General features: G+C 37.3%; 1 protein-coding gene across 10 annotated transcripts in view; it reads right to left on the bottom strand.

The window, feature by feature from the left end:
• The window catches only part of SLC44A5 (solute carrier family 44 member 5), a 418,500-nt gene that overhangs the window by 40,071 nt on the left and 354,339 nt on the right, over positions 1 to 24,090 (bottom strand). For all 10 annotated transcript variants that reach the window (XM_065520064.2, XM_074003606.1, XM_074003630.1 and 7 more), the window contains 3 exons: positions 11,247 to 11,331; positions 895 to 1,020; positions 17 to 77 (listed from right to left, as the gene is read on the bottom strand). In XM_065520064.2, coding sequence (XP_065376136.1) covers positions 17 to 77; positions 895 to 1,020; positions 11,247 to 11,331 — 272 coding nt within the window. The remainder of the gene's footprint in view (positions 1 to 16; positions 78 to 894; positions 1,021 to 11,246; positions 11,332 to 24,090) is intronic.

Below are 24,090 nucleotides of genomic sequence, written 5' to 3'. Positions count from 1 at the left end.
AATAATTGCCACTTACAAGGTTTGCTTGGAAAAATCGCTGTTGGACAGTCATCATCCAGTAAAAGTTGTGTGAGGGACTAAAATAGAAGGAAGAATGTTAACATTTCAAAGGCCATATGATGATTATACTCAATCTAAATATGTCCTTTAAAAAATTAAACTCCATAATAATCTCCTTATTCCAAATTACTTCTACTAATGATATTAATTGTAAGATTATCACCCACACAATCTTGCTTGACATTCTTAACTGTCCTAACTGTAATTCAATTGAACCAACAATAATAAAACCAGATCATCTGAAAACAAGGCACACCTTTGGAGATGTGTATCTTTGTCTTAGCCATATCCTGAGTCTCTAATTTCTTTATTTTTTTTTTTTTCTGGAAAAACAACATCTTCTCTAATTTAGAAACCATTCATATTATTTAACATTGTGATGATTTAGAATTCTCTTACATATCTCAAACCTAGGTAAGGGTTGGGGTTTTTAAAATGAGTTTTTATCAAACTGGGCTTGGAAATAAATTTCTACTTGTTACTAAGTTGCTATGGGGCTTTATCACCACGTTAACGAAATGGTGACTGCAAAAAACATTAACTCCTAGTTCTAGAGTAAAAGTCTACCCACGTAGAGAATGTGTTGGTGTCGGGGAATAGTAGAAGCTAATTAACCAGACATAACAGTCTTTCATGACACCCCAAATCTACAAAATGATGTGCTATAAATGTGTGTGCATACTCAGTACACATGCATTTGTGTTTTAATGAAATTGTGTCTAATCATTTCCTAGAAGATTTGGGAGCCTGTTCAGTAACAAATTCTCACGTTACACTTGAGATTGAAAAAAAAAAGTTAAATTCTTCTCTAGCTTTAAGCCTAAACACACGTACCTTCACAGGCTTAGCAGTGGTCTTACAGAACTGACGGTAGTCTTCCCAGTGGCTTTTGTCTTTTGTGTACAAAAGTTGCATTTCCACATAGGTTAAAAATTTTTCTGGGCACTTGGAGACACAGATCTGTGAATGAACAAAGTGATTAGAACTGAACTGAGTTGAACAAACCCAGGAACTGCCTATAAAGCTAGACTTCTAAATTGTCCACCATAACAAAAAGCAATGCACTGTTTTCCAGCTGAGAAACCTAAATCAATTTTCTTGCTCTCTCTCTCTTTTTCTCTCTTTAAAAATTTTTTTTAGAGACAGTGGCATGATCATGGCTCACTGCAGCCTCAACCTTCCTGGGCTCAAGCGTCCTCCCACTTCAGTCCTTTGAGTAGCTGAGACTACAGGCAAACACCACCATAACCAGCTAATTTTTGTATTTTTTGTAGAATCGGGGTTTTGCCATGTTCCCCAGGCTGGTCTCAAACTCCTGAGCTCAAATGATCCACCCATCTCAGCCTCCCAAAGTGCTAGGATTACAGGTGTAAGCCACTGCACCTGGTCTAAATCAATTTTCTAGTCTTATTGTAAAAAATGAAATTTCATGTACTAGTTACCAATCTCTATTCTTTGCTCTTTGATATTGATGTTATGTTGTGTTAAAACAAGATACCATACGGTGATAGACTTATTTTTAACTTTTGATCTTGAGATAATTGTAAACCAACATGTAGTTGTGAGGAATAATAGGGATTTCACATACCTTTCACTCTGTTTCCCTCAGTGGTAAGAACTTGCATAACCATAACACAATATCATAAGCAGGAAATTAATATTGTTACTGCTATAGTTTGGATATTTGTCCCTACATACCTCATGTTGAAATTTGATCCCCAGTGTTGGAGATGGGGCCTAATGGGAGGTGTCTGAGTTCACAGATGCAGTAGCACCCTGTTCTTATAGTTCAGGGAGGGATCTGCCCAGTTCATGAGGGGTTCATGAGGGCAGATCCTCCCTGTTCTTGTGATGATGAGTAGCTTCTTAATCTATTAATTCCCTCAAGAGCTGGTTGTTAGAAAGAGCCTGGCACCTCCCTCATCCTCTCTCTTGCTTCCTCACTAACCATGTAATTTCTGCACATGCCAGCTTCTCTTTGCCTTCTAGTACAAATGGAAAGCAGAAAGCTGAAGCCCTCAACAGAGGCAAATGCTGGCTCCATGTTTCTTGTACAGTCTGCAGAACCATAAGCCAAACAAATCTCTTTTCTTTACACATTACCCAGTCTCAGGTATTCCTTTTGCAGCAACACTAAGCAGAGTAAGACAGTTACAAGCCACTAACCTTACTCAGAGTTCACCAGTTTTACATTCACTTGTTTGTGTGTGCCTATGTATGTGTGTAGTCCTACGCCATTTTATCAGACATGTGGTTGTGTGACCACTACCACAGGACAGAGATGGACTTTTAATAAAATATTTTATGATTTTAAAGTGTAATTTAAGATTAATCTTGTCTGTGTAGTGCATGCATATTCAGGGTTAAAATCTTCCTTCCTTTCCTAAATATGAAGAAATGATGATTTTAAATTCTCTGAATATTGAACACTTATGCCACTAATAATTACTAATGTCTGTGAATTCTCAAACACAATTCTCCAAATGTAACTGGAGTTTTAGCACCATATGAAACTAACAAATCAAGGCTATTTGACACAATCAATCATCATTATGGTCTTTTACCAATAACATCTAGATGTGGGCAGAGAGGTCATCTTTGCAATTTTTTTACATTAATAAACTTTGGGGACCTATCAGTGCCAAGCCAGATCACCGTGCTAGTTCACAAAACCACCATAGAGTGCGGAAATCTAATCAGTAACTCCACAGAGGGAAGGCGGAATCAGAGGAGATACACTCTATTGGTTTTGCTTTTTTTTTTTTTTTACAATAAAAAACAAAGGTCAGATGAAGCCATGTGAACTGCAGCTAACCCTTTCAAGTCTCTCCATCACCTTCAGTTCCTCCTTCTGAAATCTTTCTCAGCCCTGACTTGCTTCATCTCCCTACTCTGGTATTTATTCTCATTGGCCAACCTGTAGCTCAATCCATTGGCAGTTAGGTAAAAACAATGCTGCTTAGCTGACATCTCCTTTCCATCTTTTGGGTTATGTACCTGCTGTACACAAAGCCATTTGGTGTGGACCCTACAACTAAGTTAGCAGGAGAATAATGAAATGCATATGCCTCAAATCTCAGTTAATATTTTCTTGAAGCAACAGCAATTCAATTCCTTCTAGAAATTTTGGCAGGGCAAACAACTTATCTCCACACCCACACCTCCACATGTATTTCCTCTTTCTTCATCTCTCATCCACACATGTGCATGCACACACACAATGACATATGCATATTCATGTACCTTTAGAGAAAATACTAGTGACTTCATAGGTATATTTCTTTTTTTTATATACTTTAAGTTCTAGGGTACATGTGCACAACATGCAGGTTTGTTACATGTGTATATATGTGCCATGTTGGTGTGCTGCACCCATTAACTCGTCATTTACATTAGGTATGTCTCCTAATGCTATCCCTCTCCCTTCCTCGGACCCCATGACAGGCCCTGGTGTGTGGTGTTTCCCACCCTGTGTCCAGGTGTTCTCATTGTTTAATTCCCACCTATGAGTGAGAACATGTGGTGTTTGGTTTTCTATCCTTGCAATAGTTTGCTCAGAATGATGGTTTCCAGCTTCATCCATGTCGCTACAAGGGACATGAACTCATCCTTTTTTATGGCTGCATAGTATTCCATAGTGTATATGTGCCACGTTTACTTAATCCAGTCTATCATTGATGGACATTTGGGTCGGTTCCAAGTCTTTGCTATTGTGAATAGTGCCACAATAAACATATGTGTGCATGTGTCTTTATGGCGGCATGATTTACAATCTTTTGGGTATATATCCAGTAATGGGATGGCTGGGTCAAATGGTATTACTAGTTCTAGACCCTTGAGGAATCACCACACTGTCTTCTACAATGGTTGAACTAGTTTAGAGTCCCACCAACAGTGTAAAAGTGTTCCTATTTCTCCACATCCTCTCCATCACCTGTTGTTTCCTGACTTTTTAATGATTGCCATTCTAACTGGTGTGAGATGGTATCTCATTGTGGTTTTTGATTTTCATTTCTCTGATGGCCAGTGATGAGCATTTTCTCATGTGTCTGTTGGTTGCATAAATGTCTTCTTTTGAGAAGTGGCTGTTCATATCCTTCGCCCACTTTTTGATGGGGTTGTTTGATTTTTTTCTTGTAAATTTGTTTAAGTTCTTTGCAGATTCTGGATATTAGCCCTTTGTCAGATGGGTAGATTGCAAAAATGTTCTCACTTTCTGTAGGATGCCTGTTCACTCTGATGGTAGTTTCTTTTGCTGTGCAGAAGCTCTTTAGTTTGATTAGATTCCATTTCTTATTTTTGGCTTTTGTTGCCGTTGCTTTTGGTGTTTTTGACATGAAGTCCTTGCCCATGCATATGTCCTGAATGATATTGCATAGGTTTTCTTCTAGGGTTTTTATGGTTTTAGGTCTAACATTTAAGTCTTTAATCCATCTTGAATTAATTTTTGTATAATGTGTAAGGAAGGGATCCAGTTTCAGCTTTCTACATATGACTAGCCAGTTTTCCCAGAACCATTTATTAAATAGGGAATCCTTTCCCCATTTCTTGTTTTTGTCAGGTTTGTCAAAGATCAGATGGTTGTAGATGTGTGGTATTATTTCTGAGGGCTCTATTCTGTCCCATTGGTCTATATCTCTGTTTTAATAGCAGTACCATGCTGTTTTGGTTACTGTAGCCTTGTAATATAGTTTGAAGTCAGGTAGTGTGATGCCTCCAGTTTTGTTCTTTTTCCTTAGGATTGTCTTGGCAATGCAGGCTCTTTTTTGGTTCCATATGAACTTCATAGTAGTTTTTTCCAATTCTGTGAAGAAAGTAATTGGTAGCTTGATGGGGATGGCATTGAATCTATAAATTTCCTTGGGCAGTATGGCCATTTTCACGATATTGATTCTTCCTATCCATGAGCATGGAATGTTCTTCCATTTGTTTGTGTCCTCTTTTATTTTGTTGAGCAGTGGTGTGTAATTCTCCTTGAAGAGTTCCTTCACATTCCTTGTAAGCTGGATTCCTAGATATTTTATTCTCTTTGAAGCAATTGTAAATGGGAGTTCACTAATGATTTGGCTCTCTGTTTGTGTGTTATTGGTGTATAGGAATGCTTGTGATTCTTGCACATTGATTTGTTTCCTGAGATTTTGCCAAAGTTGCTTATCAGCTGAAGGAGATTTTGGGCTGAGATGATGGGATTTTCTAAATATACAATCATGTCATCTGCAAACAGGGACAATTTGATTTCCTCTTTTCCTAATTGAATACCCTTTCATAGGTATATTTCTAAGAAAGCTGAAGAACAATTTAGGGACATTCACAGCATGTAACACATCCACATATTTTAGAAGAAGGTTAAGATGATTATCAATGCAAATGTCAAAAGTTCACTCTGATTGGAGCCAAGCTGAATAAACCTTTAACATATTATGAGATACTTTACAGACATTTAGACTTCAACAATTGACTGATATAACATTGAAAGACAACTGAACTACTTCTATTGAATACACTTAAATGGATTTATAAAAGTGAGTACTGAAAGCACTAATGCTTTCACAGGCTTTAAATGATGCTAGGTACGTCTGAATTGAGACCATGATGATTCTGTATTTACAAAGCACACACACAAACAATGTATACTACACATAGAAAAGTACTGTGTTTGCAACACATAAAAGAAAGTAATTAAAATGGTAAAACGTGGTTTGTTAAGGAGAATCACATCAAATCTCATTCTAGACACAAATGAGCTGTTAAAAAACAACACAACTGCACTTTACTTTCTCCATCAGACCAATTTGTTCACTTCAAATAGGGTGCTGATTAGTAGTAATCAACATATAATTAGTCAAAATGAAGGTCACATTGAGGTTGGATGTTCTAATTGATCACAGTCTGTCCTTTAACTACTCGTGACACATGTCTGGACCATGCTGGCAGTTAACAAAAACATAGTGCATAAAAATATGGCTCAGATCAGTATATGCACCACTGTCTGGAAGACTAAATGCAAGTCTGCATTATTAGCAGCTAATAATGACTCAGCTAATAATGAGCTAATTCTGACTCAGTTCTGATTCTCTGTGCACCACAAAGGGCACTTTGCATCAAGTTCGGTATTACTATTTTTATCTTTAATTTGGATAGTCTTAACACTCAATTACAAATTGGAATTTGGTGGTTGGGAGAGTGAATTACATTGAAGGTTAAAACACTACATTTGTTATGAAGAAAAGATGATCTAGTAACTCATTTATGAAACAACAAAAAAGCATAATATGCAAGTATATTGTGTTTTATCATAGGAATGATAGATTTGTAGATTATAGTGGAAAAATTCTTAACTAGAATTAGGAAGATACTCATTCTTTCATTTGTTCAGTCATTTGTTTATTCATTTAATAAATATTTACTGATCCCCCATTCTGTGCCTATTCCAGGCACTAAGGACAGAAGTAGTAGTGAACAACACATAAAAAGCCTTGCTCTCAAGCAATTTGTCTTCCAGTAGGGGGAGACAGATAACAATAAATAAGTAAAATGTTCGTCATAAGATGGTAATAAACAGTAGTAAGTAAGATGGTATAAGATGATAAATAAATAAGGCTGTAAAGGAGGCTACACAGAGAGAAAGGAGTGGCTGGGTGGGATTCTAATTTTAAAGAGGTAGTCAAAGAAGCCTCACTAAGAAGGTAACATTTGCAGAAATTCTTGAACAGGATGAATGATCAAGACATACAGTCATCTGGAGAAATAATTCTCTACGTAAGAAGAACAGCAAAGTCTAAGTCTCTGAGGCAGGAGAGTTCCTGAATCCTTTCAAGTATTAATACAACAAATGGCCAGTATGACCCAAGTACAATGAGCAAAGGGAGTAGGATAGGATGTGTGGTCAGAGAGTGCGTTGGACAGTGAAGGATCTTACAGGCCATTGTTAGGACTTTGGCTTTTCATATGAGTAACTTGGGAAGCTATTGGGGCATTTAAGCAAAGAAGAGACATAATCAGACTTATATTTAATAGGACCACACTGGCTACTGGGTGGAAAAGAGACTGCAAAGGGTAAGGGAACAAGGACAGAAACAGAAAGATCAGTCAGGAGATCCTTGAACTAATCTAAAAAAGAGATGACGGCTCCTTGAACTAGAGAAAAGGTGGTGAGAAATAGTTTGGCTCAGGGTACATTTTGGAGGGAGACCTAAGGAGAGCTCAAACATGGGTATGAGAGAGAGGGAAATCAAGGATAAGGTAGAAATCAAGGTATTTGGAGCTGGCATTAATTGAGACAGGGAAGACGTTGGGGTGGGGAAAAATTTTAGGGATAAAGTCAGAGATTAGGAATTCAGTTGTGGACGTGGTAAATTTGAGATGCCAACCAAATATCCATGTAGAAATATTGCACGGGTGGTTGGATAGAAAGGTCTGGAGCTCAGGGAGCAGATTTATTTGGAGATGTAAATTTGAGGGGTCAGCAAGTAGATGGTGTTAAACCTATGAGACTAGGTGAGATCATCAAAGAAGTAAATACAGACTTAGAAAAGGACTAAGCTTCTTGTGGGAGGGAAATGCAGTGTTTAAAAGATGTTGGAAAGATTAATATAACTCATCAAAGTAGGGAGTACTTTGATAGGGAGTAGCCAGAGAGTTGGGAAGAAATATAGAAGAATGTTGTGCCCTGGAAACCAGGTGAAAAATGTATTTTAAGGAGGAGGGATTGATTAAATACTATTGTTAGATCAAGTAAATGTGGATTTAATACTAACCATTAGCTTAATAATGTTGAGGTTGATGGTATTGTTTAGGGGAAATTGAAGTAGGGATAAAAGCTTCAATGAGAGTGAGAGGAAAGGATTTAGATAGATAAATGTGGACTATTCTTTTGAGGAGTTTTGAAAAAAAAAAAAAAAAAGAGGCACAGAGATATGGACCAGTAGCTGGAGGGGGATGTGGGATCAAGGGGAAAATTTTTTAAGATGAAAGAAATAACCGTAGTGAACAAACCAGATAAAAATTCTTGCCCTTAAGCAATTTGTTTTCTACTAGGGGGAGACAGGAAACAAATAACAAATGAGTAAAATGTTTGCTGTCAGATGGTAATAAGTGGTAATGAATAAGATGGTATAAGATGTTAAGTAAATAAGGATAGAAAGGATACTAGAGACAGAGAGGAATGGCTGGGTGGAATTATAGTTTTGAGTAAGTAGTCGAGGAAGCCTCACTAAGAAGGTAACATTTGCAGAAATACTTGAAGAGGATTAATGATCAAGCCATATACTTTGTATATTGATGGAGACAATTTAGTAGAGAAGGAAAAAATGATAATAAAAAAACAACATTTCTGAAGTGATGTGCTTAATTATGCAAGAGGATGAGATTTAATGCACAAATGGACGGGCTGGTCTTAGAAGCACAACCAGTTCACCCACGGGGAACTAGAAGGAAGGCAGAATGAGTATATGACATAGATGAAGACAGGTAGGCAAATGGATGTCAGAGAGGGAAATTTTAAAAGTTGTCTTCTGAATGCTTCTACTTGCTCAGTGAGACAGGAAACAAAGTCAGAGGCTGGCATGGAGATTGGGAAAGACATCTTGGAGGTTCCAGGTGAGAAGAAAAGGTGTGAAATTGTTTTCTAAGGCAGTAAGCTATAGAATGGACAAGGGTCTGTAGAATGGTTGAGACAGCATTAATGGCCCACTTGAAGTTAGGTCCTGAATTTAAATGACTGTTGTATGTTTTTCTCCAAGAACACACAGCTGCCTGGATTCAGGCATGGAGCAGGCTGAAAGCTATCTTTATAGTCAGGTTTTGCCAGGGACTAACAACTAAGTGAAAGGGGACAATGGAATTAAGAATGTGTATACGGGAGTGATTTCACTGAGAGACTGTGGAATCTAAGTCAGGTAAGGTAGGAGATGCAAATATGAGGGAGCTGAGCGATACTTTGGATGGGTTAAGATCAGTGGTTTGTAGGTCCCAGTAAGGCAAAAGAATTATTGGAGTTGCAATGTCAGAGGAATTGAGATGATCAGAGAAATTGAGATTACAAAGGGTAGCAATTATTAATACTGGAAAGGTCAAGGGTTTGCCCTGGGGGAACTGGGTAGAAGTGGTCACAGAACTAAGATACCAACATCCCAAGTGCGCTTTAGTCTCAGCAGAAGTAAGATTTCAAAAGTCTTTGAGGGAGATTAGGAAGCAAAGAAATAAAGCAGATTTACAAACTAATCCTAGGGATCAGCTTTGGGTATAGTTACCGGCACATGGAACCAAGAAGCAGCAAAAAATCAGAAGTCTACTAAGTTTTCAAGGTAACTGTAATGCTAAAAAAAAATCATGAGGTAGCCTTAAGAAGCCTTTCACTGTTAAAATAATATTTGTGATATGAAACTCACACACCTGAAAGTGAGCTTCAAAGCAATATGGGCCTCAAGACAGTATACTTCCCAGTACTCAGCAATGGTGTGGCCTGGAGTCTAAAGGACAGAAAATCGCCTCCCAGATGGCCAAACAAAGGGCTATAGGAAGGAATGGACAGGGAATATTCTTCTCAGAGAACACAATCCAGGTGGAAAAAAAGACTGTTATCCATTGCCACAATCCAGAAACTGCTGTGTATTTATCACTCCTTCTTTTCTAAATGGGAGTTTATAATTCTAATTTTTCTGTCTTTGTTACCTATTGTACATGTAGTGTCAAGACTTGATAAAGAAAACGATACATCATCTGTAGATTCTGGACTTTGAGTTAAAGGCAGTGCTACATGGGACTCTGGGTTCTCCTTTGGGAAGAAGAAGAGTGTTCTGGAGGCCAGAGAGGTATACACTAAAGTATTTATTGAGGTTTGTGTCTCTTGTTCCATTTGTTCCATGGTATAGAAAAGGCAGCTCAGCTCATAGCTATATTGCTCAATTCCTTCCTCCTTGAATCTGGGTGTGACCTATTTTTTTTTGTTTGTGGGATTAGAAACGTAAATTTCTTTTTTAAAAACTTTTATTTTAAGTTCAGAGGTACACGTGCAGGTTTGTTACATAGGTAAACTTGTGTCATAGAGTTTTGTTGAACAGATTATTTTATTACCCAGGTATTAAGCTTAGTATCCATTAGTTGTTTTTCCTGACCTTCTTTCTCCTCCCACCCTTCATCTTCTGATAGGCTCCCATGTCTGTTGTTCCCCTCTTTGTGTCCATATGTTCTCATCATTTAGCTCTCACTTATAAGTGAGAATGTGTGGCATTTGATTTTCTGTTCCTGTTTTAGTTTTCTAAGGATAATGACCTCCAGCTCCATGCATGTCTTTGCAAGGGATGTGACCTTGCTCTTTTTTAATGGCTGCATAGTATTCCATGGTGTATATGTACCACATTTTCTTTATCCAATCTATAACTGATGGGCATTTAGGCTGATTCCATGATTTTGCTATTGTGAATAGTGCTGCAGTGAACACACATGTGCATGCATCTTTTTAGTAGGATGATTTATATTCCCTTGGGTATATACCCAGTAATGGGATTGCTGGGTCAAATGGTATTTCTGTCTTTAGGTCTTTGAGGGATGTGACCACTTATAACCAGTTTGTGTTTGTGGCATATGAGTGGAAATGCAATGTGTGAAACTTCTTATCCAAGGCTTTTAGGAGCAGGAGTGTTTTATTCATCCTTACTGTGTCCTTTTCATTGCTGGATGCAGATGATGGGGAGGATTTAAGGAATAGCAGAGCCACCCTTAAGTGCTTAAACCACCCTTAAGATGGAAGGAGCCCAGAGGAGAGTACCTACTGACCACAAACACCTGCCTTGTATTGTTATATGGTCAAAAAATAAATGTTATTGTGTGAAGTCACTGAAAAACTTGGATTCATTAGTTATAGTAGCTAGCTTTACTTTTCCTAATACAATGTTGATCTTGATAAAAACTCCATTTCTCTGGGCTGCAAATGTTTATAAAAGTAAGTGGTTGGACAAGACAATCATTAAGCTTCCTAAGTGATCCTAAAATGATTAATTTCTGCTTAGTTTTGATTATATATAAACAAATATAAGCTCACACTTATGTCTTCCCATCTTCTAGAAATTCATAATTGACCCCCCGCCCATGCACACACACAGAGAACTCAAATGGAATTTCTGAATTCTTTTATCCAAGAATGTTCAGAATGGCTGACACCACCAGTGAGGCACCTTTTGCCTTACCTGTGTGGTAGGGCACTGTAGGTTTAGCAACACGGAGGGACTGGTACAGCGTAACAGGTTAAAGTAAAACAAAATGGTCTTGTTCCTGTTAAGAAAGAAAACACAATCTTTTTAGTGACCATGGAAATGTTCCACATCATCAGTTCCTGAACACTTTTGATAAATAACCTTTAAAAATTGGCTTCATTATCTACAGACAGCTGAAATATATTCCCCCTCACCCTTAAGTACCTAACTTTTAAAATGTCTTTTTTTCTAATAGTAAAAAGTTGAAATAATCAAACTATCCATCAACAGGAGATTGGTTAAATAGATTTGCATACCCATAAAGTAGAACATTACATTGTCATTGAAAATAATGCTAAAGAACATATCTAATGGATGGTGAAATTTACAATACGTCAATTTTAGGAAGCAGGTTACTAAAGAATATTAACATATGATTTGATTTTAATTTATAAAAACAGGTATAACATGAAGAAACAAATTATTACACCTGAATGTTGGGATTATATTGCTTAGTTAATTTTTGTGCTTTTATGGATTTCCCAAAATAAATATACATTACTTTGGTAATCTGAAAAAACATAAATGAATTAAGTGATACTTTCTCTTTGCTGAAAATTATAGCCAGTGCCAGAGTAATGAAGCAGGTTGATATTCATTATCATTAGTTTTGAGTGGTATATTATTCTACCATTTAGCAAGCCATGGTTCTCTTTTGAATCTCAATTTTCTCATCAGTAAAATGAAGATAATACTATTCCTACCTACTTCACAGAGGTGTTGGGAGGGCCTAAGATAATGCACGGTGGACTTAAGACAAGTGGTTGCCCAACTTCAGCATGCACAAGTAAAACCTGAAGTGTTTGTTCAAAATTTTGATTCCTGACTCTTTCCCAAACCTCAAGAGTCCAAATATCTAGATATGGGACCCAGGAATTAGTATGTTTTCCCCTAAGTTCCCCAGTGGATTCAGATATAGTGTTCTGTAAACCATATCTTAAGAAACACAGCCCTAAATATTCAGGAAAAATGTTTCCTAACTCTTTGTCAACTCCCCAGTAAATTAATGTGACTACATGCATAGCACAAAATGTAATGGGCTGTTGAGCAATACTTTTCCTACCAACTCAAAATCAGTAAGTAGGATCCAAATCTAAGGATAAAGAAAGTCTTCCACAAGAGACTGGGGCTAGGTCTTTTAATCACTTCTACCTGGTTCCTACTCCTCTCTACATAAGCCAATATTGTGGGGAGGGAGGTGGATCAGAGACAGTGGAGTTGGCAGGATACAACCAATGATTGCAGTTAATAGAACTTTCCCTACCATCCCCACTGAGGAGAGGACAAGTTGTTTCTTCCAAATTCCCAGTTATAGAGGGTTCTAAGAGAATCTGTCATAGAGACTGAAGGTGCAGTAAGAGGGGTAGACCAACATCTCATTTTCTAATTGAACACCTCTTATGTGGCAGACCAGCTAGTCAGTCTTCCATGCCCATTTGAGCAGGGAGAAATGAGACCCAAATAGACCACAAGAGAATTGAAAAAAAAGTCAATGAGGCAGAAAGAGGGCAGCAGTAAAACAGCCCATCATAGTAGGATATGGAATCAATAAACAGGCTTCAGCCTCCCTGGTGGTACCTCACCTGACATTAAGAGACTGTGGAGGTGAATCACCAGGGATGGAGCTGAAAGGGTTTGGAGGAGGGCAAACCAAAGCTGATCACTTACATCAAAGAACTATTCAGTGAGGACTGCCCCAGAAAACGTCCACCTGCACCCCATGAGAGAGCCAGCCCTTGGATGCCTGCCCTAGTGAGTGTTGATGGCTGGTCAGTTATGTCCTAGCCACAGTGACAAAAACAACAGCAAAGCAAGTCCACAGAAACATTCCAGTTCTTTTTTCTTTAGTAAGAAGGGGCAGTAGCTAGGAAAGTAAAACACATCGTCCCTTTTCTTCTTCTACCCCTCACAGCATATTGAATAAGCTAGAACCAAAAAGGAAGAGAGGAGACGGGTAATAGAAGGCCAGGTCCTCTCTCTCTCTCACTTCAAGTTCTTTGGCAGAGTCAAACCTGAGCTTGGGGATTGGAAGAAATGAAACTGAAATCTTAAATTGGACTACACTGAACTTTTAACAACAGAAAGTGTCTGAAAACTATGTAATCTGCCCGAAATATCAAAGTGAGAAGCGAGATCTGAAGGAGCACTGTTAAAGGCAATGATATGAGAAAAATAAACCCATTCTAAGTTTGTATTCCACTAAATTCAAATGGCTGAAGAAGCTGGTTATAAATTCATACACAATATGTACAAGGCTACTACTTTGAGATCTCTAAGTGTTAGCTTGGCTATTTCGCCACCCAAAGCAACAACATCATCCACACAGTCTCACAGTGCATGTGATTCAAATTTGTACTTAAGCAAATGAGTAAATTATACATATCATGGATCACTGGGGTCCCTTGGGAGTAGTTAAAACTGTGAATAGTATATTAGTAAGTGCCAAGAGTTCACCATTGGTAAAATTGATTTATAAACTGCAAACTGCTATATAAACTCAAGTTATTCACCAGATTATATTATCCTCAAGGGTAAGGTTTATACCTTATTCATCTTTACATCCCTACGTTGCCAGAACTTAACCTCATACTTGGCCCACTATAGACACTTATCAGATGTTTTAGAATGAATGAGATCAATTCCATAATAAGTTTTTGAAAATATTTATCTCAAAGGTTTTCAAGTAAGTCTTAGAATCGTCCTTAGTATTTCAGCACAAATCTACAGTCATTTTACCACAGCCTTTGATATTCTCAAATTTCAGTGGACCACATTTTTTTTTTTTTTTTGGAGATGGTGTCTCACTCTTGTCCCCCAGGCTAGAGTGCGGTGGCATGATCTCGGCTCACTGCAACCTCCACCTCCAGGGTTCAAGCAATTCTCCTGCTTCAGCCTCCTGAGTAGATGGGATATCTACTCAGCCTCCTGAGTAGATAGCCTACCACCATGCCTGGCTAATTTTTGTCCTTTTAGTAGAGACGTGGTTTTGCCATGTTGGCCAGGCTGGTCTTGAACTCCTGACCTCAGGTGATCTGCCTGCCTCGGCCTCGCAAAGTGCTGGGATTACAGGCATGTGGCACCATGCCCGGCCTGACCTCAGATTTTTTACGTGCAAAGTAGATGATGGTGATTGAAGCTGAGCAATTCTGTGGAAGTAATTGAGGAAGTAACTCATAATTTAACTTAAATTATATTTCTACCAAGAAATAAAATAGAAACAATAGCAAACCACTAGTTCAAGATGATGTACCAGGCACTTAAGCCTATCTCTCTTCTTTCCTGAGACTCATCGGAATAAAATAGTAAAAGTACCAATAAATGAATAAACCTCAACATACAAGCTAAGAATGTGGATGATGTGATTTGCTCACAATTGTATAGGAGAGTTCAGCAATATTTGGAACATGGGATGAATACTGAAGTGTGCTGAACAATGAATGCACCATACAGGGGTTCAGGGAGGGTGGGACAGAATTTGCCTGTTAGAAATCATGAAACATGCTAGACTGAGTTGAGAGTGAGAAATGTAGCCAGAGCAGAGAGATTAATTGAAAGTTTCTATACAGATTTTCAGTGCAAATCAGAACCACTGTCTTTCTCCCAGACCTCTATGCTTAGAATTCCAGCTTCCAGAAAATAGCTGATGAGCTAAAACTAAAATTGCAAAAAAAAAAACAAAACAAAACAAAACAAAAAAACAAAACTCATAATATTTTAAGAAAGTTTATTATTTTTGTGTTGGGCTGTACTGAACGCCATGCTGGGCCACATGGAGCCTGTGAGCCGTGGGTTGCACAAGCTTATTTTATGGCATTTTGAAAGCCAGTGCCTGACATCCAGCTTCCTACCAATTTATGCTGTAATGGCATATGACAGTCAGCACAGCCCTGTCACCCCACATGGTGCAGAGGCCTCTTTGGTAAGATGACCGACTAACACAGCAGCAAAGCAAATCCACCCAAACCACCCAGTCCTTTTTTCTTTAGTAATGGATAATTATGTAGCATCAGGCATATATTAGGAATAAAAATATAAAAGAGAAAAACTAAACAAAGAAAAATTAAATTATTAAAATAATTAAGGACACAGGAGGGAACTTTAAAACTTCTAATATATTTAGAGAAATTTAAGCAGATTATTCATAAAATGAAAATGTGATGTTATTGTAAAAGAATAATTGTAGAACAAGAAGGGCTTATAAAGATTAAAATAGAATTGCCAAAATAAAAAAAAATCAAAAGAAGAGCTGGAAAAAATTAAGAAATTCTAAAATACAGAACAAAAAGTCAGAGATAAAAAATAAAAGGAAAAAAAGAAGAGGCACTGAGACTAATCCAGGAGATCTAAGGTATGACCAATAGTTCCAGAAAGACAACTGAAAAAATGGAAGGGATAAAAATCACAAAGAAATAACAAAAGAAAATTGTCCAGAGCTGACGAGAGTCATAGTTCTTCAGGATTAAGGGACTTACTAAGGACTCAAAGAAAGAATTAAAAAGGGCTCTATCAAATTGTGAGATTTCAGACCACTAAGAATAAAGAAATGATTTTAAGTACTCTCTAAAAGGAAAAAACTTATCATGATATATGTGAATTATACTGGCATTAGACATGTTGGATGCCAAAAATAATGGAGCAATGTCTTCACATTTCTGAAGGGAATTGTTTTTCAAGCTACACTTCTACAGCTATACCATCAATCAAATATAAAAAGAGAAAAGAAAAGACGAAGAGACAAAAAAGACTCAGGAACTCAGCAAGTTTACTTCTTATGCTTTCTTTTCTTAGGAATGTAACTGAGAATATTCTCCATGAAAACAGGAGGGTCAACAGAAAGAGAGGCAGCCTTGGGATATAGGAAACAATAAATTCACATACTTATACTAAAAATTATTATTTGTATGAAATTAAGTTAACCGGGCATTCTGTACTTTTGTTTCACAAAGCTGATAACTCTAGAAAAAGACAATTTAACAAGGTAGAGAAGCCCCAGAATTAAAGCTATGCAATAGGCCTACAATTTACCAGGTCCTGAGTAAAGGAAAAGGATAGCAGCTCTGCAAGGTAGATCTTCAGAGAAAAGGGGGGGCCTCTGAAAAACAGTATGATTGAGACGGCAGAAAAACACATTGTCCTGATGAAGACTATCCAAGAAAAACCTTGTGGGCAAAGAAAAAATTATGCTAGGAAGTCACTATGTTGAAGCAAACTGAAATGTGAGATGATCCTACGCTGCTAATGAAGTGTGAGATTTGGCTTTGATATCAAGGACATAGTACAAATAAGAAAGCAATGGCCTGACAGTGAATACGGTTTGCACAGTTATGACAAAGCAAAAGTTTTTAAAATCATTTTCAAATTCTGGAACCAACCTACCAATAGAACATGCCAGATTCTGTTGAAGTTCCAGAACTGAACATAAATGGTGACAAATTTGATCATGTAAAATGGTATTTGCAGAAAATGTATTTCCAGAAAGTAAAAGGTGAAAGGGAAAAGGTGGACGGAAGGGTAGGAGGGATAATATCCTCTTACATAAAGATGAGCTGAGACACTGACGAAAGTTAGTAGAACAAGAAGTAGAGGTATTGCATACTATTTAAAGTCATAAAAGTAACCACAAGGAAATCTAAAAGTAGTAATTTAACTACCAAACATGGGTGAAAGGGATCAGTAAAAAGGATAATGTATATGAGTTGGAAATCTTCATTTCCCTTAGCAGTCTGTCAGTGGATATTATCTAAACTTAACAAGCACGAAATAAAATAAGCTTATTATTTAAAGTTCTGTAAAAATAAACTGCCAGAAGAACTAAAACCAGACAGAGAAGAGATTGTCCCAGCAAAAGGAAAGTGTGGGTGAGGAGTCCTAGGATGAGAGACCATTGCTTTTATTATAAACTCTTCATTACTATTTTGTTTGTTTTCACATGCATATATTATTTTGAATCAAATTTTAAACATTAAACCAAATTGTGTGTGGACACTAGTAGTAAGTTCAATCAAAGAAATTTGTAAGACACCCTTGCCATTTTGTCAGAGGTCAGTGGATTGAAAACTAAGTTGTTATTGCTTCACATGGCTGCTGAATTGAATGCAAGGCTTAAATGGGAGGCACTTCAAAATGGCTGACGAGAGGCATATAGTATCCACCTTCACTACAAAGAAGAACCAAAATAACAAGTATATAATCACACTTTGAATAGATCACCTAAGCGAGAATGCTAGAATTCAACAGTAAAGTGACAGGAAAGACCTAAGGCATAGAAGGAGAGTGAAGAGAGAAGGCATGCTCAGCCAGGATCAGCTGGGAACCTAGAGAGGCTTTCCAATGCAGGAAAACGGTGAGAGACCCCTAGCGGTCCACATTCCAAACACAAACTCCTGCAATTCTAGCCATGGGCGAGCCCGTTGACCCACTCAGGCCCTGAGACTAACATAGAAAATTGCCTGGAGAATGCATAATAGTATTGCTCCAAAGAGAAACTTCTACTGGGTCTTGCACCCCTCCCTGAGGTCTAAGAAGAAATAGCAAGGCGGCTGGCAAGATGGCCCAATAGGAACAGCTCTGGTCTGCAGCTCCCAGTGAGATCGAGATTGACGCATTGACAAATGGGATATAATTAAACTAAAGAACTTTTGCACAGCAAAAGAAGCTATCATCAGAGTGAATAGGCAACCTACAGAATGGGAGAACATTTTTGCAATCTACCCATCTGACAAAGGGCTAATATCCAGAATCTACAAAGAACTTAAATACATTTACAAGAAGAAAACAACCCTATCAAAAAGTGGGTGAAGGATATGAACAGACACTTCTCAAAAGAAGAAATTTATGCAGCCAACAAACATATGGAAAAAAGCTCATCATCCCTTGTCATTAGAGAAATGCAAATCAAAACCACAATGAGATACCATCTCACACCAGTTAGAATGATGGTCATTAAAAAGTCAGGAAGCAACAGATGCTGGAGAGGATGTGGAGAAATAGGAACACTTTTACACTGTTGGTAGGAGTGTAAATTAGTTCAACCATTGTGGAAGGCAGTTTGGCGATTCCTCAAGGATCTAGAACTAGAAATACCATTTGACCCAGCAATCCGATTACTAGGTATATACCCAAAGGATTAGAAATCATTCTACTATAAAGACACATGTATATGTATGTTTATTGCAGCACTGTTCACGATAGCAAAGACTTGGAACCCACTCAAATGCCCATCAATGGCAGGCTGGATAAAGAAAATGTGTCACATATATGCCATGGAATACTATGCAGCCATAAAACAGGATGAGTTCATGTCCTTTGTATGGACATGGATGAAGCTGGAAACCATCATTCTCAGTAAACTGCAACAAGAACAGAAAAACAAACACTGCGTGCTCTCACTCATAAATGGAAGTTGAACAATGAGCACACATGGACACAGGGAGAGGAACATCACACACCAAGGCCTGTTGGGCAGTGGGAGGTTAGGGGAGGGATAGCCTTAGGAGAAATACCTAGTGTAGATGACAGGTTGATGGGCACAGCAAACCATCATGGCATGTGTACACCTAGTAACAAACCTGCATGTTCTGCACATGTACCCCAGAACTTAAAGTATCAAAAAAAAAAAAAAAAAAAGGAATAGCAAGGCACCATTTTCAGAGCCTGGAACCTACCATACTGCATCCTGTCCTAGGGCTCAACAACTCTTGTATCTCCACATTCCTGGAGTCCCCACTGACATCCCCTACCTGCAGCCATGTGCTGCTGCTGGCTGCTCTCACCAAGGCCAACGTGCAAGCCATTGGCATAGATCCCAATGCGCCCAGTGGCAGGGCCACCACACATCTACAAGTTCCCTGAGAAAGATTATTCTGTTTGCAGCTGCCACCCAAGGCCAACTTGTGTGATCATTAAAAATTAAAATCATATCAAGTTTCTTCTTAGACCACAACAGCATAAAATTAGAAATCAGTAATGAGAAGCGCTTGGGAAACTATAAATACATAGAAATTAAATAACATGCTTCTGAATGACTGTTAGGTCAAGAAAGAAATTAGGAGGAAATTTTTAAAATGTTTGAAACAAATGAAAATCAAAACACAATGTACCAAAACTGATGGAATAGAGCAAAAGCAGTGCTAACAGGAAAATTTATGGCAATAAACACCTACATCATAAAAGCAGGAAGACAATCTAACAGTCTAACAATGCACCTCTAGGAACTAGAAAAGCAAGAACAAACCAACCCAAAATTAGTAGAAGTAAATAAATAAAAATGAGAGGAGAACAAAATAGAGACTAAAAAACAATGGAAACAATTAATGAAACAAAATTTTTATTGAAAAAAATAAAATTGATAAACTACTAGCTAGGCTAACCAAGAAAAAGAGAGAAGATCCAAATAAATAAAATCAGAAATAAAAGAAGAGACGTTACAACTGATACCACAGAAATGAAAAATGCTATCAGAGACTGTTATGAAAAAACTGTACACAAACAAACTAGAAAAATGGATAAATTCATGGACACATACAACCTACCAAGGTTGAATCAAGAAATAGAAAAACCAAACAGACCAATAACAAGTAATGAGATTGGATCAACGATACAAATTTTCCAACCAAAGAAAAGTTCAGGACCAGATGGTTTCACTGCTGAATTCTACCAAACTTACAGAGAAGAATGAAAACCACTTCTCTTCAAACTATTCCAGAAAACTAGAGAGGAGAGAATTCTTTTTAAGTCATTCTATGAGGCCAGCATTACTCTGATACCAAAGTCAGGCAAGGACATAAAAACAAACAAACAAACACACTACAGGGCAATATCCCTGATAAACATAGATGCAAAAATTCTCAACAGAATACTAGCAAACTGAAAGCTTATGTGACTGGGGCAGGGGCTGGGGAGTGAAGAGAAGCTGATTAATGGGTTAATGGTTAACGGGTAGAAACATACAATTAGATAGAAGGAATACATTTTAATGTTCCATAGCATGGAAAGATGACTATAGGTAGCAACAATGTATTGTATATTTCAAAGTAGCTAGGAGACAGGACTTGAAATGTTCTTAACACATGGAAATGATAAATACTTGGGTGACGAATACACCAAATACCCTGACTTGAACATTACACATTTTATGCATGTAACAAAATATCACACGAACCCCATAGAAAGGTAAAAATATTACATATCAATTTTAAAAAATCTTAAATAGAAGAGCATTGTCCCCTTAATCTTTTGTTTTCTTATCTTAACCTCATGGGGTCAAGTATTTCAGTCTTGGTAATGGGGCTGCATCAATGTTCAAAGTAATTTTAGCACAACGTTTACAAGCTGAAGTTTTTGTAGTAGCCAGTAGGTGGCATCAAAAATCAATCAAGTTCTTGCTTTTTTTTTGTGGAAATCTCAAAGAAAAGGTCTGTACCTAAGTGTCATGAACAACTTTCCCAGAGCTCAAGAGGCAGAGAAAGTTACACACAACAACAAAGCACTCCGTTTTCCTTTGAAGTCGCTGTTTCATCTCTTTTGACACTTAAAAAACCACTGGTGTTTCTCCTAGAGTCTTTTTGGTTAGATGAAGCACAAAAGGCCAAAAGCTACATCTCAAATATCACACCACCTCTAAACATGGACTTTGGGCTCAGTTATTAAGGAATGTCTTCCAGAGTTGGGAATCAAAGGATTGCTTAAACACATCATGACAATTGTTAAAGTCTAACAAGTAAGTTACCCTATTTTAGAGCTGCCTAAATTTCTTACACATCCTAACATAGATGCATTTCATTTTGGCATAGAAATACACACACACACACACACACACACACACATTTATTTGTGGTGTTTTAGAACATGTAATGATACTTTTACGAGCTATGCTATGTTTAAGATTTTTAGGCCTGGGTTAAAGAAGTAAAATGGAAAGCCAAGTTCACTGCAACTGTGTGTAGCCTAAACAGCACAAGATTTAAGGTTAGAATGTGCTACCTTTGCTATTTAATAGACAGTTGAAACTTAACAAGTATTTTAACCTTTCTGAATTTTAGTTTTCTAAATTTCCAAATGATAGTAATAATAGTCAGACTCACTTAGTGTTGTTGAGGACCTGATCAGATCTTTAAGCTGACCTCCACTTTGGGAGCAAATCATTCTTATCTGTGTTATCCCTTTTTTCTCATTCATTTAACAGTGAATTTACTGAGCACATATTGTAATGCCAGACAATGCTGTAGGTTCTGAAGATACTACAGTGAAAAAGGCAGAGAATGGCCCTGATCTCAAAGAACTTTGGGCCCAGCCCGGGAAGATAAACAAAGCTAACCAATTAATAACAAGGATAAATTCAGGCAGTGGTAAGTGTCTAAGACAGTAAATCAAGATCTTGTGCCAGAGACTAGGAAAAGGAAGGGTGAAGGTGAGTGTGGCTGCTTCAGATGAGATTGCCAGCACTATACTTTAGACTTAAGATAGCACACTGCACCGAACACAATAGATTGAATCCATAGCTTTCTTGACTTTGTCTCTGAAGACCAAGAGACTCTTGAAGAAGAAATCTGTGTCTTATTTGCTCTAGTATATTGCATAGTGACTGGTCCATTGGAGGACCTCAACAATATGAAAATCCTTTATAAATAGAAGGCCAATGCATGCTTCTCCTACGTGACTGTTCTCTCATTTAATTTTTGCTTCATTACCAGGAAATTAAGATTGAGGTAGGTTGTGTTCCATGCCCATGGATCAATGCTGTAAGGAGGTAAAGTCGGAATTTGACTCCAGGGTACATATTCTTTTGAGAGAATGTTCCTTTTTTTTTTTTAATTTTAAAGGGGCTTTAATTAGGAAGACAATCTATTGTCTCAGCATATTTATTTCTCTTTTAAATGCTTTAATTTTGGAAAATTGGAGGAATACAAAAGTAATACACATTTTGGGTAGAAACTTGCAATGCATATAAACATACAAGAAAATAAAAATACTCATAATTATCTGTCATGATTCCATGATATCTGCCATTATTTTTATTTTTACTTTTTCAAACTCAGACAAGGTCTGGCTCTGTTGTCCAGGCTGGAGTGCAGTGGTGCAATCTCAGCTCACTGCAACCTCCATCTCCTGAGCTCAAGCCATCCTCCCATGTCAGCCTCCCGAGTAGCTGGGACTACAGGCACTCCATCATCCTCAGCTAATTTTTTTTTAATTTTAATTTTAATTTTTTTTTGGTAGAGACAGGCTTTCACCATGTTTCCCAGGCCGGTCTTGAACTTCTGGGCTCAAGTGATTGGTTCGCCTCAGCTTCCCAAAGTGCTAGGATTACAGGCATGAGCCACCCTAGCTGGCCTAATTTTTACATGAAAAAACACTTAATATTTTTCTGCATACATGCTTATTGTGAACCATTGAAACAGCTCAAGAAGGTAAAAGGAAGCAGCAAGAATATTCTTTTAAAAATGTAAAATGCATTGAGTCACTCTTGCTGAACACCTTTCTATGTCCTTCTCTGCACTGGTAAATAATCCAAATAGTTTATCAGAGTCCATAGGACACAGAAAATATGACTTCCACCTGTTTCTCAGACATCTGCTCATTCCACCACCCTCTTTATTGGCTATATTTCGGCCTCCTGGCTTCCTCTAGTCCTAGTCCTGGAGTATCAAAAGGTCACTCATGCCTCAGGACGTTTGCACTTATTGCCTCTGGTTTCGAGTGCCCTTCCCAGGGTTTTTGAAAGGCTGGTGTCTTCCTGGTCTTCACATCTTAGTTCAGAAGTCACCTCCTCATGAAAGTGCTTCCCTAACCCCATAACCACAAGGTAACTACCTCCCATTGCACACCAATCATTCTCCATTAGGCCATCCGCTTTGTTTTTTTTCTTCATAACATTGATCACTATTTGAAACTATCTTGTTATTTACATTTTTATTGAGAATCTCCCTTTAACTTAAATGTAGCTTCATGAGCACAGGTAGCTTGTTCATTGTTTTTACTATAACCTCAGCCTTTAGAAAACTGTCTAGGATATAATAGGGGCTCAGAAATATGAGAATAAAAATAAAAATATAATCTCATAATTGAAAATAATTACTGTAAGCATATGTATATCCACTCAGACTTTTTTCTTGCATATGTTTTCATATATGTGAATATAAAGTACAAAAGTGTACAAATATACCCACAAAATGAAATTATACTACACATGCCATTTTAATAACTTGATTTCTTGAGTTAACAATATACCATGGGCACATTTCCTTGCCAATAAATATATCTCTACCCAATAATTAATGATTACATGGTATTTTATAATTGACTATACCATAATTCATTTAATCAATCTCCTATTGAGAGACATTTAGGTTGTTTCATTTTATTATTATTATTACATAGTGCCAGTAACATTAGGAAATCTATGCAAATTTCCACTAGATGAGTTTCTAGGATGAAAACTGCTGAATCAAAAAGAACATATATGTTCAGTAAATATTTTATAAAATCTGTTAAATATCATATTACACTAGTGCCAGTAGAAAATGAGGCGATTTTTTCTTCTCACTCTGGCCAACACCAGAAATTTTAATCTTTTTATCAAGCTATAAGACAAAAGTAATATTTTAATTAATTTGCATCTCTTTTTTTAACTGTAGTTGAATTATATTTTTCTCATTATTGGCCATTATATGATTTCCTGTTTATGACTTTTACCTACTTTTACATTGGATGATCATTTTTTTCTTTTTGATTTTGAAGAATAGCTCATATAAAAAAGGTGTTGATACATTTGGTCAGA

The sequence above is a fragment of the Macaca fascicularis genome, chromosome 1 (genome assembly GCF_037993035.2).
Source record: "Macaca fascicularis isolate 582-1 chromosome 1, T2T-MFA8v1.1".
Classification (NCBI taxonomy): domain Eukaryota; kingdom Metazoa; phylum Chordata; class Mammalia; order Primates; family Cercopithecidae; genus Macaca; species Macaca fascicularis.
The sequence above is the reverse complement of the archived record's forward strand: the minus strand, read 5'-3'. Positions and strand labels throughout refer to the sequence as shown.